General features: G+C 39.5%; 2 protein-coding genes across 4 annotated transcripts; one reads left to right on the forward strand and one right to left on the reverse strand.

Annotated features, from left to right (window-relative positions):
- Positions 1-2,023: 2,023 nt before the first annotated feature.
- On the forward strand, positions 2,024-10,002 carry atxn2l (ataxin 2-like). Of its 3 annotated transcripts, none has more exons than XM_056751855.1 (24): positions 2,024-2,320; positions 2,568-2,662; positions 3,631-3,670; positions 3,814-3,870; positions 4,024-4,095; positions 4,455-4,629; positions 4,714-4,835; positions 4,934-5,025; positions 5,106-5,330; positions 5,431-5,771; positions 5,857-5,943; positions 6,133-6,261; positions 6,345-6,413; positions 6,503-6,558; positions 6,634-6,977; positions 7,059-7,128; positions 7,214-7,360; positions 7,454-7,514; positions 7,599-7,759; positions 7,891-8,020; positions 8,150-8,256; positions 8,940-9,122; positions 9,240-9,429; positions 9,530-10,002. In XM_056751855.1, exons 1-24 carry the CDS (start codon positions 2,300-2,302, stop codon positions 9,577-9,579), a joined length of 3,024 nt encoding a protein of 1,007 aa, XP_056607833.1. In that variant the 5' UTR covers positions 2,024-2,299; the 3' UTR covers positions 9,580-10,002. The 3 variants fall into 3 exon arrangements, with proteins under 3 accessions (XP_056607833.1, XP_056607834.1, XP_056607835.1); XM_056751856.1 differs by having other exon boundaries at positions 9,261-9,429; XM_056751857.1 differs by lacking the exons at positions 2,024-2,320; positions 2,568-2,662 and adding an exon at positions 2,982-3,121.
- A 205-nt stretch (positions 10,003-10,207) lies between these two features.
- On the reverse strand, positions 10,208-17,015 carry lat (linker for activation of T cells). Its single transcript, XM_056751923.1, has 12 exons — positions 15,850-17,015; positions 13,568-13,672; positions 13,360-13,405; positions 13,202-13,236; positions 13,031-13,085; positions 12,900-12,949; positions 12,697-12,729; positions 12,502-12,556; positions 12,300-12,355; positions 11,888-12,028; positions 10,646-10,727; positions 10,208-10,548 (listed from the first exon to the last, which is right to left on the reverse strand). The coding sequence occupies exons 2-11, from the start codon at positions 13,668-13,670 to the stop codon at positions 10,651-10,653; spliced, it is 651 nt and encodes a 216-aa protein (XP_056607901.1). The 5' UTR covers positions 13,671-13,672; positions 15,850-17,015; the 3' UTR covers positions 10,208-10,548; positions 10,646-10,650.
- Positions 17,016-17,046: the final 31 nt, after the last annotated feature.

Here is a 17,046-nt window from a genome sequence, read left to right on the forward strand (position 1 = left end):
TCTTTAGATACATGTTTCACAAATGGAGGAACACGTGTGTCCCTTATGGAAATTAAGATTGTTACATTGTGTCGGACTCTCTTATTCATTAGTCTAGTGTTGCCCGGCCCATCGCACTTATTCAACAGGAATTGTTTTTATTATTTTTTCCTCAGGTGAGTGGATAGTTACTTCAGAGATTGTTACCCACCAGCACTCTTATTATACTGGAGCATTGGTCAGATTAAGTTTCTTTTGTTTGTATTCTGCCACTGACAAACTAAGAATGTCACAAAGTAGTAACCTAATACTTCCTGTTCATTTCAGTTGAATAGCAGGCATTGCCATTGCCAAAAGCCCAATTGTTTTAAATCTAGTAGTATTACTTCTTAAGGTTAATGAAAATATTAAACATCTCCATAGATTCCATTATTACCTCAGAGTCCTGATCTGTTACCCAGCTCCTCTCCACGAATGAGAGCACAACATACGGAGCCAGGACGAATCCTCTGCTCACCCTCTCTCTTGCTCTCTTTCATTATATTCTCCCATTACTTGTAGTTTCAGAGTCTTGCTGTGCTACTGGTGCATTTATTTGCATTGAGGTGGAGTCCAGAGGAGGGAGAGAGAATGCTCTTTGTTTAAAAGAGGAATTTGTTGTCGAGTACGTTAATGACAATAATAACTGCTAATAATAATTTTAAATTTAATAATTGTCCAAATAATAGTATTATTTTATTTTCAAATGCCTTTATTTTTGTTGTTTATTATATTGACACATACTATTTGTTCTCCGAGGTCTGTTTTCTCCTTTTTTTTGTGCCTTTTTATATCTAACACTGTCCCCCACTGCTGTCTCTGTCAACTTTGCTTCGCTTTCCACAGATTTCAGGAAAACGTTTTTAAAAAAGGAAAAAAATAGTCCCTTTCTTCCTGTGCCTTTTCGTGTTGTTACTTGCCATTCCCTCGTTTTGTGCCAGTCATTCTTCATTTTTTGCCTCAGTCTTTTGCTGCACCTGCCATTCATTTGAGTGCCTCCATCTGTAATCTCCTTTTTAATTCATTTCTCTTTTCCTGTCTCAACTTCTTCAGATGTTCTTTTCTTAATCCCAGTACGATTCTTTGTTTGCTTTGTGCTCTTCTCTCGCTCTGTTTTATTCTTAATTTAAACCTATTATTGTGCCTTCTCTCTCTTCTCTTCTTTATCTCTCTTGTCTGTGCTGGGGCCGTGTTAAGGTGGACACTATTGCCCACTCTGTGTAATTAGTTTCAGGTACTACATTGAATTTAATGATGATGATGATGATGATAATAATAATATGATATAATATAATTATACTGAAACAATGTTTGTGTTGTGTTTGTGTAATTGGGATGGATGGATGGCACGTATGGTCATAAACAGAACTTTACTACCAGACTTCCATTGTGTGCTCATAATCCCATGATGATTTAAGTACATTTAAAAAAATATATGTGCGATTCAGAGGAAACCATTGAGATAACGTGGCCAGTCACATTCTTCGTTATTAGACTAGATACAAAGCTCTTTGCTTCCAATAAAAAAATCAAAGACATCCTTTAATAAGAACAATATACTTGGAAAAGAAAAAAACAAACATATTAATAAGAGACTTTGAAATAATGAAAACGACCAAATCCATAATGTTGCGTGAAAAGTCACGATTTTTGGTTATTTGATTAGCTACTTTACTCTTTGCTTTCGACAAAAAACAGACATCCTTTACAAAAACATTATTCTTGGGAAATTAAACATCAAACATATTAATAAAAGAGACATTGAAATAATAAAAACGAACATTTAGATACCTGCAAATGCTTAATGTTGTCGCGTAAGGAATTTTGTTTGACTAATAATGTTTAGTGACATTTGACTTTATTCAACTGTAGCTAATTAAATTAACATAAGGCGCTTCTTTTTCGAAGCATGTGAGCGTGTGGCTGACTGTCGACGTGATGTGGCTCTTGTACGCTATTGCGTATTCACGCTACCTTTCACGGCCTGGTCCAATGACAATCGAGGATTGTTGAAAAAACCCACTGCGTTGATCGCTGGCTAATTCGCGAGACGTGGTGCCGGTGTCATATTTAATAGAAAAATAAGGCTTATTTTCCTTTTCATGTTCTATTCATGAAACAATAACAGACTGAACTGGACTGGGCTGTAACAGAAAACAGGATCGAGCGGATTTGAGAACCCGGCGAAATAATATAAAATAGGACTGTAGACAGGCTAGTCCAGTTACTAGCTTGTCATAGGCAACAAGGGGAAATTTAGCGGGCAACTCAGCGGCTAGTTATGTCCTTTCGCCGACAGAATGTAAGTACCACTTTTGAATATCGCTAGATACGCTTTTTAAATAAATTACACACATTTTAATTGTGTATTTTATATCGAATATGATTTTCAGATCCTAAGTTTGTCACATGCCTTGAGCTAGCAACTTTCATACTTAACATGCTAGTTAGCCGGCTAACCATCGTTGCATTAGATAGGTTATTTAATATACCTGGACGTTTGGTAAGTTATATTATGTGTATCAACATGTTTTATTTTGTGACAACAGCCTGGACCCGGCGGCCGCAAAACATCTAATGGAACGTCAGGCTCCATGGCCCCATCAGTTCCGGGGAGTAACTCTAACAGACCCATCCCTGGAAGGTAATCGCACGTCGGGTACTATTCTCAGAAAGTCCGGGGCTTAGCATGGTAATGTGGGGCCTACCGGTCAAAGTGGGCGTGTTCAGAACGCATACTTCATTATCCCCTAACGAAAGCCAATTGCATTGAGCTTTGTTAAATTGGCAGTATCAACGGCCAATCGCCGCAAACCATTTTTGATCGACATGCTTCTGGGCCAATGATGGACGAGACTGTCGCCACCATTACACAGCCGCTCAGAAAGATTACTGTAAACCAATAGAATTTCGCTTTTATATAATTGCTATCTTTATGGGCCTATAACTACATTCGGAGGCGGGGCATGGAGAATGCTCAGCAGTGTTTTGTTGTTGTTTTCGAACCCATATGATTCAGGATTGTGTGCTGTGTTTGACTTTCAATTTGAGCCATTTCTGAAACACGACTTTAAATGAGAGCCGGGATGCATACGACAAAAAAGTACAACACTCGTGTTTGTTCTAATCGGGGTTTTTGATTGTGTTAGGGGGGCCGATCGCGTGCGTTTGCGCACATTAATGTCAAGCTGTTTGTCTCCGATACGGCATTAGGTTGTAGTGTTAGCCAGCGCCGCTAACCCACTTTGCGTTCTGACGTAATTAAAACACGCGCTCTGCTGACATTGTTTACACATTTATCTTACTTGATGATCTTTTGTTGGATTTTTTTCATCGGCTTCAATCCAAATATTGTCATTTTTTTACTTCTGTGTGGTTGTCCTTTTGTTACACCAAACGCGTGTTGCAGTTGTTTTCTGAAGAGCAATATTGGCAACACCGGAGCCATTTCCCGGGAGCTGCCTGCTTGGAAAACAAATTTAAGAAGCCATATTAGTGTACAAAAGCTTGACCGTTAGATAATTGTTTTGCTTTTTCGTGAGTTCTTATGATTAACATTAAATTGGTTTTAAACTTTTCTTCAAACTTAAATAACTATTGTTGTATCCTTAGGAACAGAAATTCTGTGAAGACATCTTCACCCTCACCACCTGTACGTATTTCAATTCTTCGTTCTTATATACATCTTAAAACTGAAATAATAACTGAAACAATACTGCTCATGCAATAATATAATGAGACAAGCGCTGGAGATCATGTTCTGAGTGAATCTAACAGGACTTTTATTTTGTGTAGGTGTTTGATGGTGTGTACAACAATTCCCGAATGCTACATTTTCTCACAGCTGTGGTGGTGAGTTTTGGCATGAAGTGAATTGTTCTGTAATTGCAATTGTTTAGTTCTAATTAGTAGCCAGTTTTAAATGAAGAAGAACTGTTTTCTGTTAGTTACTAGTAGTAATATCATTTGAGTTCTTACTCTGATCACTTGTTCTTCTTCATTCAGGGATCCAGATGTGATGTTATGGTGAAGAATGGTAGTGTGTATGAGGGAATATTCAAGACTTTAAGCTCCCGTGTGAGTTTTTCATTTACATTACATTTACATTTGTATCCAAAGCAACCTACAAATGCAGAACATTTGTCCACAACGAGAGCCAACAGTACTGCAATGTCAAATATTAAGAGTACCATATATATCATAAACTAAAATAAGTAGATATGCCTTTATAATTATTACTTTATCATATACATGTTATCTTTCCTTTTGAGTAGCAAAATATATAGTGCCTTCTATACAATCCAGATAAACTGCACTAAATTTGATTTCTAAATCTTACACTAAAGATGTAGCATATTTTTGCAATTATTTGACACCCATAAATTTATGAAGTTTACCTACAACATAAAATCAATGAAACCTCACTGTGTCTTTAGTGTGAACTGGCAGTGGATGCAGTGCACAAGCTGAACAATGAGGATGGGGATGGAGGTGGTGGCGGTACACCTGCACACCCCAGGCGAGAAGAGATAACTGACACGATGATCTTTGGCCCGAGTGATCTTGTCACTATGACCTGTAAGGATGTGGACCTCAACTACGCTACCCGAGGTTTGTGACATGAAAATGGTCAGTGTACAGTTTGCGTCTGGTGTAATAGGTGGTCCAATTTTCAATGCTTTGTGTACTTTTTAGATAATTTTACAGACTCTGCGATCAGCTCAACAAAAATAAATGGCGACCACAGAGAGAAGGTCCTCCAGAGGTGGGATGGAGGTGACAGTAATGGAGAAAACTTTGATCTTGAAGCAGACGCGGTAAGTTCTATCCACATGCGTCTTAGTATAAAAAAGTACATAGTCTTTATTCAGTTACAGGTAGCTTAACCTATTTCATGTCACTTCTTTTATGTCAGTCTAATGGTTGGGATGCCAGTGAGATGTTTCGCTTTAATGAGGAGACGTATGGTGTTAAGTCGACCTATGATTCCAGTCTCTCCATGTACACGTAAGTTGCTTCTTATGATGCTACACGCAAGCAGTCCTTGTTATTTGGGAAAAATTAAAATATGATTCTTCCTCTCTTAGGGTGCCTCTAGAGCGGGGCAGCTCAGAGGGTTTCAGGCAGCGAGAGGCTCGAGCCGCCCGATTGGCCAATGAGATTGAATCAAGTTCACAGTATCGCCACCGGGTGTCGTTAGAGAACGACGATGGAAAAACTGAAGAAGACAAATTTAGCGCTGTGGCGCGAGATAGAGATGGAGAAAGGGAGAGAGGAAGAGATAGCCCTGGATTCTCCAGTGCTGGAAACAGGTTCGACATATGACATGTTGATTCTCTTGATCTCATTTCTCTTGACCTGTCACTCTTGTATTGGTATTTTAATATCTATTGCTGTCTCTGTTTATTATAGGGAGGGTAAATACATTCCTCTACCTCAGCGGGCACGTGAGAGAGAGATGGGTGGAAGAGGTGAAAGAGGAGGAGCCGTTTCCACCCTGCCCAATCGAACAAATAGACCTGGGCCTTCAAGCTCTTCCCCCAGGCCTCTCCCATCTGGGAGCAGTCAGTCCATTCATCCCAGTGATAGGAGTAGCCCTCTGTCTGTCAGAGGAGGATACTCTACCTGTAGCCCACCTACACAGCCCCGCCCTAATGAGCCGGGTCACTCTAGCCCTCCCTCTCCCCACACACTCCCACATTCGCTCTCGCAGCCGCAATCTCTTTCTGATGCTGGCCGGCCTGTCAATGGAGGTAAACTGTTTGTCTATCTGCACCTATGCTTATGTTTCGTTTGCCTGTGTGTGTTACTCATGTAATTTCCATTTGTCTCTTATAGTGTCATCCAGAATGTCACCCAAGTCTCAAAGGCCTGGCCAGAACAACAGAAACCTGCGTAACTCCAACTCTCACTCATCTCCTACAGGTGATATACACGCTTGCTTGCATAAGTTCACACAAGTTGTATCTTTAGGGATCTTGTTTAAAATGTTGCATTCCATACATTCGGTGCCACAATCTTTAATTAATTGTTGTTAAAATAATCAAAAATGCTGTTGATCACAGGCACTTCCTATTTCACAATTATCATGCTTTCCTTTCTGTCTTTCCTCAGTGCCTCGTTCTCCTAAACCAGATGCTCCTTCCCAGGACCCCCCTTCAGCCGCTTCCCCCTACCCTGGTACATCAGCTAGCATGGTGACTCCCAAACCCACTGGCCCTACCCCTCCGTTCCCTGTTAATGGTGAGATATAAACCTAAGTGGTTACCCGCTGCGTGTGATTTGTACATGTGCACAACTATCTTACTTTTCCTTTGACTTTTTAGTGAATGAAATTCTGTCTAATGAACGAACGGAGGGTCCTGCTAGTCCCCAGGAAGGAAAACCCAGCAAGGGTAAGTCTGACCTACATTTTAAAGTGTTTAAACGTCGGTTAGTTACACACGTGTCATGTGACTAATCATTTTTGACTATTTCCATTCAGGCCAGCAGAGATCGCAACACATGGCGGAGCTTCGCAGGTTTGGTAAAGACTTTAGGGTGAGTATTCAAAGCCTCAGATTCAAAGCCTTCTCCAAGTTCACGTTTAAATTGCGTGTCTCCCTCTGGTTTCAGCTTCCATCTAGCTCCAATCCCAACACTTCAACCATGCCTGCAGCCTCTGTTCAACAGAACCCCTCCCACAACACTCAAACAGACCCCATCCCATCTACAGAATCAAAACTGGCCCCACCCACAACCCCAGACCTTCTGCTAGAGGAGAGAAGTAGAGAAACTAATGCAGAGGGGGTGGCAACCACAACTTCTCCACCAGCCATGGCCATTTCTGCTCAGCCTGGCCCTGCCATGCAAAATTCAACTGCAGACGGCCAATCGGCTGAGACTCCCCAGCCTGTGAGGACCCCAGGTAGTGAGGAAGGGAAAATGGAAACATCCGAGAGATCAGAGGGCATGGCTGAGTGAGTACAACATTTGTAGGGCTGCGTTGGCTGTATTGGCTGTATTGACTTGAATACATTTTATATGGCTTTCCTTTTCAGTCAAGTGAAGAAGTCTACACTGAACCCCAACGCCAAAGAGTTCAACCCCACCAAGGCCCCTCTTAGCATGGTAAGAGCACTCATTCCCAATGTCTAGTATCTCCTACACAGCTGTTGTATAAGTATAAACAATCATCCCTGACCTGATTATGCAGGTGAAGCCATCTCCCACTCCACCACGGCCTACCCCGCCTAGCCCCACAGTGGTGCTACAGCCTCCACCCGGCCAGGGAACCATCTACAATACTCAATATCTGACTCAATACGTCCCGTCCATCCAAATGCAGGGTCACTCCGTTCAGGTGTCTATCTTACAGTCATCTTTGCCCTGCACACATCTGATGTTTACTTGAGGGAAATATTTTAAATTGTAATATGTTTTTGTTTGTTTATAGCCACCTCAGATGTATCAATATCCTATGACAGTCAGTCAAGGAAAATACCAAAGAACTAAAGGTAATGTTTAATTTTATACATAATGGGCATAACCGCTCAAGACTGACACATACACACTCATTCATTTCTCCCAACCTGTCTCAGGTTCTGTGGGGAACCCTCGTCCAGACCACAGCTCTTCTGCGCCCCCTATGATCCAGACTGCACAATCAGCAGCCGGTCCTCCTCTGGTGGCCTCTCCGTACCCTCCACCTTATATGCAGTATAACCAGGTCATCCCAACCATGACCCATTACCCTGGACAGGTACATGCATGCACACTTTCAGTTGATCAAATGATACTGTGTGAAATGTCCATTCAAGGTGGATGTGCTTTATATTTTAAATGATAACCTTCTCCACAACTTTGGTATATCCTTTTCTGTCAACTCTCCAGGTGTATCCTATGCTCCAGGGTGGACCAAGGATGTTGGGTTCAGGAGGGCACCCCCAGGCGCTGGGTCACCCTGGGCCCCAGTATCCAGGCCAGACTGAAGGACCACCAGGTCCTCAGCAGGGGATGTATGGTGAGTTGAAAGAGAAACAGACTTGGAGTTCATGGAAGGTTTAGAATTACAGTTGCAGAAGTATTATTCATGGATTTTGATCCTTTTGATTCATTGCAATATTTTCAGCCATGTGTTGTGCTCTTTCAGCTCCTCAGTCATTCTCTCATCACTCTGGTTCAATGCACCACCCTCAGCCCTCCAGCACCCCCACAGGCAGCCAGCCGCCTCAACACCCAGCTCCCAGTCCAGGACAGGTGCATTCACACATCTATCATTAAAGATGGGGTAACACACACAGTTTCCGCCAATCTCATATTCATCTTGAGTACTTAGTGTTATTTCATCAAATTTCTAAAAGAGAGATACAGCTGAAGGATTATTTTTTTGGAAAAAGATAAGCTTCTGGTCGGCAGGCAAGGGGGACGAACTACAGCACGAGCACACCACACATCATTGTATAGTTTATTTTATCCACGTACGCGCCGATTGCGACACAAAACACTGACATGTGACTTAGTTTATTTTACAGCGCGAATCACTTCAAGCCGAAGTACTTTATCAACCTGAGACATTACAAGCAGGATTAGCTTCAAGTTGTTCATCAAGAGGGATCAAGACCAACTGAACAAGACAAAGCTGACGATGGAAGCAATATTTATCAACATTTTTACACCGCCATTGAGTGATTTGAAGTATATTATGTTCCAGACATTTCATGAAGACCCTAATAAACCATACCAACTTGTTGAAAGTGCTCATCCAATCAATCCTTTTTCACTGTTAAACGTGCTGGCTTCTCATGCTTAAAGAAGTCAGAATGCATTAAATTGCATGTTACCCCATCTTTAAACTTGCAAGTCGTTCATTTAGCAAGTGTATGAAATGAGTCAAATTGATAAAATAACCTGTTACTAAAGTGTTGACACTGTGTCTATAGTCTGGTCAGTCCGGTCCTCAGCAGCAGTCTCTATACCACTCCGGGCAACTGTCAGCACAAACACCACCTAACCTACCCCCGGGACACAGCTCCCCACAGGCCTCCTACACCCTTCAGGGCTACAGCCTGGCCGGACACCAGCCCATGCCTCATCCTTACACATCCATGGGACAGCTTGCACAGGTAACAGCTGTTTCCGCATGCAAAAAAGTAATGTAATTGGTGTTCTTTTTAAAAATTCTGAGATGTCCGTGTTCATTTTCCACAATTAATTACAAATTTACATAATTATTTCTTCAGCTGACGTCAACATTTTCTCAGGGTCATGTCCAAGGTGCTCTCTCGGGTCCTCACCACTCAGGTGGTCATGGCCCACCACCAGTGATGCTGCTTCATGGTCCTCCACCTCAGCAGGGTTCTGGCCCCCAGCATGGACCACATCCAACCCAACAAGGACACCAGTCCTACACCTTCATCACATCACCTCAGTGTAAGTTCCTTGCACCAGAGAACATCTGAGGTGGCGAGTATACTTAATGCTTTCCGACACAATGACTTTAAATTGTTTTTGTTTCCTCTTCTCCCTCCAGTGCAGGCCCACCCTTCACAGCAGCTTTCATACCATCCTCCTGGAAACTGACAGCCTGACCGGAACAGAGCCCATCACCACAGTGTGACAAATGAGCGCCCCCACATGGACACGTGTGTGTGTGTGCGACCACACGCTCATATGTACATACTCTAAACCTGTTCTAAGAATGGAAAGATTTTGTTTTTATTCATACCTCTGGCAAGACTGAATGTGCTCATTTTATTTTTTTCTTTGTGTTCTTTTTAATTTGAGTGGGCGGGGACACATAGTGTTTAAAACAGACTGAGGGAAAGTGTGGGGAGAGGGACAAAACTCAAATGGAAGGAACGAGGGACATTTTTATAAATAAAAAAATACAGTGACCTCTCCCTTTATCCTCAACCCCCTTATTAAATAGGTAAATAATAAATGGTTTAAAAAAAGAACAAAAAAATAAAAAGCGTATAAAAATAAATAAATTTTTAAACTCTCCCTCCTTGTTTTGTCTTAAATAATTTGTCTTGATCACACACTGCATACTAAGTTTAGTGCTGCTGACTGGTCTACCCTGAAGATTTTCTTTTATGTTCACTGATACTGCAAATCCTGCATTAATTCAATACAGGGTTTCATTGGTATGTGTTAAGCAGTTTTAACTTATCTACAATTAAAGTTCACACTCTTGTTTGACAGCAAGTGATTTGGTCATGCTTTATTTCACCCAGTTCCTAACAAATAGATAGTAGCATTTTAATACATGGCAAATCAAAAGCAAAAAAAGTCATTAAAGTGGTCAGGTCATATTAAAGGTTGAAGCCATGATGCAGTACAATGTAAACAGCAAAAATACTTTAAAGAAAAACTATTTAAAACATTCTCAGGTATCGTCAGCAGATCTGTTGTAAGGGTTTAGGAGGTTTTTTATATAATTCTGTATGCTCTTCATGCAATCTAAATTCCAACACCGGAGCATTTGAAAACTCGAGGTTCTTCTAGGCTTCTGATGTCCGGTTTTCCTCGGGTTAATAGTAAATGGCACTAACCAAGAAACCAATTGAAGAGAAGAAAAATGGTTTAAGAAATGAGATACAATGTGTGAGACATTTAAAGAGCATAGACAGTGAAAGTATTATACCTTGATTAGGATGCATGAGGGTCTGTGTTGACATAATCAGAGCTGCCCCGGTCATCACTGTTTATGCTGCCAAAGGATTGAGCTGTCGATAAACAGAACGAAAAGTATTATTTTTTATCCTCAATCATTTTAACAATTATTCGGTTCTTCCGACTTCATGTGGCGGTGGCGCTGTGCAGACCCAGAGTCATTGAAACAGAGTTACGACACTCGCATGGACGTACGTTGAAAGAATGGAATGCGAGTTAGCGGAAATTTCTTATACCCATAGATCTTGTATGTATAGATCTTGTATCTATAGATCTTATGTTCATTTTACTCTGCAGACAAAATGCTGCTGCCTATAAATGTAGACAACGTAGTATTCAATGTACAAAATGTTCTAATATATTAAGCAAAATGTATGCAAATATAGTTGCTGTTGTATCCCGCAAAAAATCCATTCAAACAGGTTGACAACACAGATTTGTTTGCAACTATTGAAAGCTCCAAAAAAAACACGTATCTATACGGTGGCAAGATCGAGTGTCGTAGAGCGAGTGAGTGAGAGAGTGAGTGAGAGAGAGAGAGAGAGAGAGATCTGCCAACAGAAGTACCAAACGCTGTAGCGTCACGTGATTTACGGATGCTTCAGGTGTGCCAGGAAATTATGTTTTCTCTTTAAATGCTTTATTTCTTTCATTTTTTATTAATAAATTGGCATTCGTCTTTAAATGGGTTAAACATTGTTTGTTTAGTCGCAACTCCACGCGTAACTAGTAAATTCCGGGAACTATTGAGAGCCCGTATCACGTGATTCATGGAGCCTTCGGATAATTCCAGGAAGCTATGCTTTCTCTTTAAATGCTTTATTTCTTTCATGTTTTATTTATAAAGGCTTTCGTCTTTAAAGTTGACTAGAAGTTTTCCTCAGTTGGTCCGTTTAGTCGCAGCTCCATACGTTACTGGTAGCTTTCGGGAACTGTGAAAAAACTTGTTCCATTGGAGTCACCGAAGAAGACGCGACTCTCTCACCAATGGCTCTGGAGTGTCGTAACTCTTTAACGTCTCTGCGCAGACCGACCGGCGTATGAAATCAAAGCACCGCAAACTCTCGCGGTAACTTACGTACGCCGATTTGTTTGCGCATCGTCGCGTAGTCTTGTTTTGTATATATTTAAAACGAATTATTCACAATGAAGACAAACATAAACCTAAATAGAATTATAGCATGTGTAGTGTTTCATTTGATTTCAAATTTACCAGGGGTTTGGTTTCCGATGTGGAGGTTGTCTTTGAGATTTTCATAATCAGGGCAGTCTGAGTCCGAGTCATTGCACTCGGCACGTGTGTCACATGAAGATTTGATCGCGTCTTCGTTTTCTACGTTAATGTAATTTTCTCCTACAAAGTGAAAACAACGACATAATCACATCATTTTAGAAACACAAAAGGTGATCCAGATCCTTAAAGCAGTGTTAGAACTTAAAAAAAACCTGCTTGTTTGTGTGAATGTAACCGTATTATTGTAACAATTGTAACTTTGGTGTGTTTGGTGAGATGGGATTATCATGGTAAATGTATGCAAACGTATTTAGTAGGGTGAGAATAATAATTAGACACTTCAAATTCTGTTTTATACTATTGTGAAGGCTTTAAATGTTCCCGGTCTGACCTGAGCTATGAGATGATGCTCTGCTGGTTCTGTTCGGGGAATCTGCAATCACAATTCTGAGGAAAAGAGAATAGACTTGTTTAATGTGCTCCATATGTTTTCAGGTGGGTGTCTATGGTAAATGAGATCAAACACCACCATTGGTTAAATGTTTGTGTTTGTTTTGAGGAACTGATTTTGTATCAGACAGATTTGCTCTTACATGTAATTGTTATCAGACTCATCTGGGGGCTGAAGGTATGGCTCATCTTCACAGTCTAAATCAAGTATTATATCACAATTATTTACCACACACAAATCACTGCTGCACTTGTAAATTACTCAAACCAAAATAATAATATACATTAAATGTATCATTTAATTGGTAGTTGGTGATTCACAAAAATTCTCTTCTCACCATGTTGGTTAACGTAGCTGGCTTGACTCCCAGCTTTTGAAACGAAAAAAAAGAAGATGGGCTTAATGATGTATGGGTGATTAAACAATGACTTACATTTAATATTCTGTGATCATAAATACTAATGTAAATAATGTGATGTTTTTTGACATTACAGTTTGTTTATTATTATATTGTCTTAAAGTTAAGTTTGTGAAACTCACTCTCAGAGGGAGGACACGAGGGGGCCTTCACTGCTGTCATTGATGGAGAACTGAGAGAAAGTGATTATTAACACAAAACATAATCAAGTCTGCATGTATATCTGTGTGTTTGTGAAGAGATCAGAACTCACTTGGGTAGTTGGTAAGGTATGGTTGTGATTCTGTGATGGTCTGGATGGGGTGCATCTGATGAGAGAGAACAATTTTTAACCTTACTTGATTCAAGGCGTACATATACCAGACATTTCAAGTTGAGATAATATTTTTCACAGTGTGTTAAAAGAGATGAAAATTCTTTTTACATGTAGACTGGGGATGCCGAACCACAAAACCGGCACTGTATAAAGAGAGAGAGAGACAGAGACAAAGACAACATTACACTGAGGTTTTTTTACATACACTTTTATACTCTTGCTGGCTCTTTGATTGGTAATTAAAATGTAAGAATAGTATTGCTTACTTTGGGTTGTAGTCTGGGTCCTCACTGGTCCTTTGAGGGATGGAGACTGTAATATAAAACTTAAATTATTCCAGTCATGGTGCACATGCGAAGCATTGGTATTGGGATATCATTCTCTTTTAGTTTTTTATTTTAATTGGAAATAAACCTTCAAACTTATTTTATCATGCAGCTTAGATGAGACAAAAACTCTGACCCTTTGTCTTACTTGGTTGTTTTCTCCACCAGCAGTCGATGCAAAAGCTGGAAACTAAGATGATTGACAGGAGGACAGCCACGCCTACCACAGTTAACAATGCAATTGAGTCCATAACTGAAGAAAGCAAGAACATCCCATTAATAAATGTATTAGTCATTTTTCAGTTTCATGCTTCAAAAAGTCTAGCCTGTCACATATGTATAAAATATGAAAAAATCATGTGCTGTTCAGTGAAGTCGGTTATATTTAATATTTGTACATTTTACAAATTAATTTATTAAAAATTCACAAATTAAAAATGTATAGATGTGTGAGATGGTTAGCTGAGGCTGCTGGTCTTTGGTGAACCTTCTTGTGGAGCTCTATAAAATCTCAATCTTTGACAATAAAGCAAAACTAAACCACTTTTTGCTACACTCGGTTGTAGCTTTCCCAACAACTTTGTCTCACGGAACTCCTAGGCCTCCTGACTTAATTGAAGAGAAATGATTATCTAAGATCTTTTTCTAGTGATAATACCTGAACATCTTGTTAGCCTAATCCTTAGAAAATGTATGACTTTATGCCTTGTGGTGTACTTGGGTGTCTTTTTGGAAACACTGACACTTCACTGCGAACTTCATCATAAACCTTTTGGTGATTTTTGCGGTAATACACACACATATCTTCTGCTCTCCGACATTTTGAATACTTTGAGCCATTGCACTTCTTAAATTAAGTTTTAGTTTTTCCTATTTTTATTTACCAGATTCTCAATTCTTGAGATTTCACATCCACTTTGCAAGTTTGGTACACATCTTGTGTGTGTGTGTGTGTGTGTGTGCGTGCGTGTGTGTGAATGTCTGTGGTTGCATTTACTGCCAGGAAACGGATTTCCTGTATTTTGCAGTTAGATGAGAAAGACGACAGATTACGAGAGGCTTGGGCTTCCATTATTCTCCTGTCACGTTCTAGTGCTGGCGGTTCTACCAATATTTTCTTTCAATTCCTCAAAAAAATGAGTCTAAATTCAATGAATATAGTCTTGAACACCCTAAGATGTACATAATGGCAATCTTAAATTAAAAGGTCGAATCATGAGCTCATAACAGACAATTGTGGGGATTATTCTATCAAAACATAAGGCTACTTCAATATATAAAATGTGAAATGTTTTACGTATGATGAGTTCAGATGCAAAACCCTCTTACCTCCATCAAAAATTAGATTAAATTTTGAGTGAATGTATACGTTCCTCAAATTATTTAGCTTTAAAACCTGCTAAATTCCACATTCTGCCTGGTCTGAAATATCTGTAGTATTTCTGAAAGTAATCCTGATGAAAAATGCTCATTAAACGAAAAGTCATCTGATGGATTTAGAGAGTTGTGAATCTGAACTCATATGTAATCACACTATGTTTTATACAGTTTGCTTCATTGAGAAAAGATGCTGGTGGTGTCAAAGGCAGAAATGATGTAAGTGGTAATTGGCCTGGTAAAGTGTTTTGAGGTGTAATTTGTGGTGTGACATTACAAGACATTTTGACCCTACGATCTAAATCAAACTATTGTCATAATATTAATAAGCGCAACAGTAACATTCAAGTCAGCTAGTCCTGGCCAGTAAACAAAATTTCTACATAAACCTGCATTAACACATTTATTTTGCGTTAACAGGACAGTTCAGTGCGATTTATTTCTACTTTTCACAATATGTAGCCTACAGTTGTCAATAAATAATTTAATGAATTACAAATTAGTTACACAAGACGTTTAAAAAGATGAGGAAGAAACCTAGCAACAAACCAAGATTAAAATGTTTAACAAAGGTTACTAACGCATAAAAATGCAAAGCATGGAAAGAAAGGTTTGGGCTTAATAATTAAGAAAGACAGAATATGGAGGATTGTTTTATATAAAGGCCTATTTATCTCTGAAGGTTAGGAAGACATTAATGTCTTGAACTAAAGATTTACTTGTAACCTTATACACTACTGTACAATCTTAAAAATAAAGGTGCTTAGATAGCTCTTTACGGTCATACCATAGAAGAACCATTTTTTGTTCTTTAGTGAAAACCGTCTTTCTCTTACTTTTTTAAAATCTTAAGAATTGTATAATCCTTTTTTGCCACAAAGAGCCTTTTATGAAACCGAAAAGTTCTTCAGATGTAAAAGGTTCTTTATGGAGCAAAAAGATTCTTCATCGAAGAACCTTTTAAGGGTGTATACGCATCATATAAAAAAACTCTACATGCAACATATCCCACTGATTTACTTTACACCAAATAGATTTAAAAATTTTACTTACCCTATAAGTAGCAGCACACAAGTCTTCAAGACACCACACGTTTCTGCTCAGCAGAAATCTGGAACCACACTGGAGACCAGTTCACACATACGCTGCAGTGTAAACTCACACCTAACTCACAGCTCACACTGAGTGTGCCATCATGTTTTTTAATTCTTACACCTACACAGCTTGCCCCTTCTTGGGTCCAGTCCACCCTCCTCACTAGTCCCTGAGCCAAATTTCAGCAATCCCAATATTCAGCTTTGTAATATGTTCATATCTGCTTAAGTAATCTAAACCTTAAATTTCACTGTTTTGTGTGAGCCGTTAAGATGTGTCCTCATCTACAGGGCCTTTGCCGCAAAGAACTCTACTTTTGGGTTTCTCCTATTGCTGCACTTGCTATCTCAACTCTCATAGGCTGACTTAAAGCGCCGCTCCGTCACCTGCACCACTCAGCATCTTTTTTTCTTATTTTTTGCTCTCTAAGTTCCTGCTCCGCTGTTCATTTCACCACCCTCTTTATCTACCTTTCATGTCTTTTCTGTCACCTTGGATATTTGTTTTCATTTGATTTGTCATCTAAAGGCAAAAATGCAAAAATGTCACTAAAAGAAACATTAACCCAGGTTAGCCAGAGAATGTTATACATTTAAACAAACACTTTTATGGTGTCTAGATCTTGTGCTAAACAATAATCAATCCTTAAAAAAAATAAAAAGTCAACAAATGCCATAATTGATGCATGTTTCTCAACAAATTGAAATTAATAACTTGAAAAATAAAAAAGTACTCTATTAAACTTAATGAAAAATTGCTTTTTAATTGCCTTAACTCTGAGCTACATGATTGCAGACAGTGACTCATAATTACTCAATCTTGCACCCACTCTCATGGCATTTTGTGGTGTTTTTGTTGCCTACACAAACAAGCAAAATTACAGGAATGATACAGGTAAAGTATATTCTCACACGAGCGAAACAACATCCAACCAATGTTCCACCATACAAAGAACGATCGTTTCGATTCAAGTTTGTAATTCCTTCACGAGACATTTTCTGAGCACATTTAACAAACAACTTTTGCATCTCTATATCCCACCTACAAACAGGAAAACCACAGCAACTGAAAACCTTCTGATCTACATTTGTGCCACTGCAGAAAGAGAGAGAGAGTGTGAACGAAAACAAGCCAGAGAAGCAAAGCAGAGAAAGT

The sequence above is a fragment of the Triplophysa dalaica genome, chromosome 7 (genome assembly GCF_015846415.1).
Source record: "Triplophysa dalaica isolate WHDGS20190420 chromosome 7, ASM1584641v1, whole genome shotgun sequence".
NCBI lineage: Eukaryota > Metazoa > Chordata > Actinopteri > Cypriniformes > Nemacheilidae > Triplophysa > Triplophysa dalaica.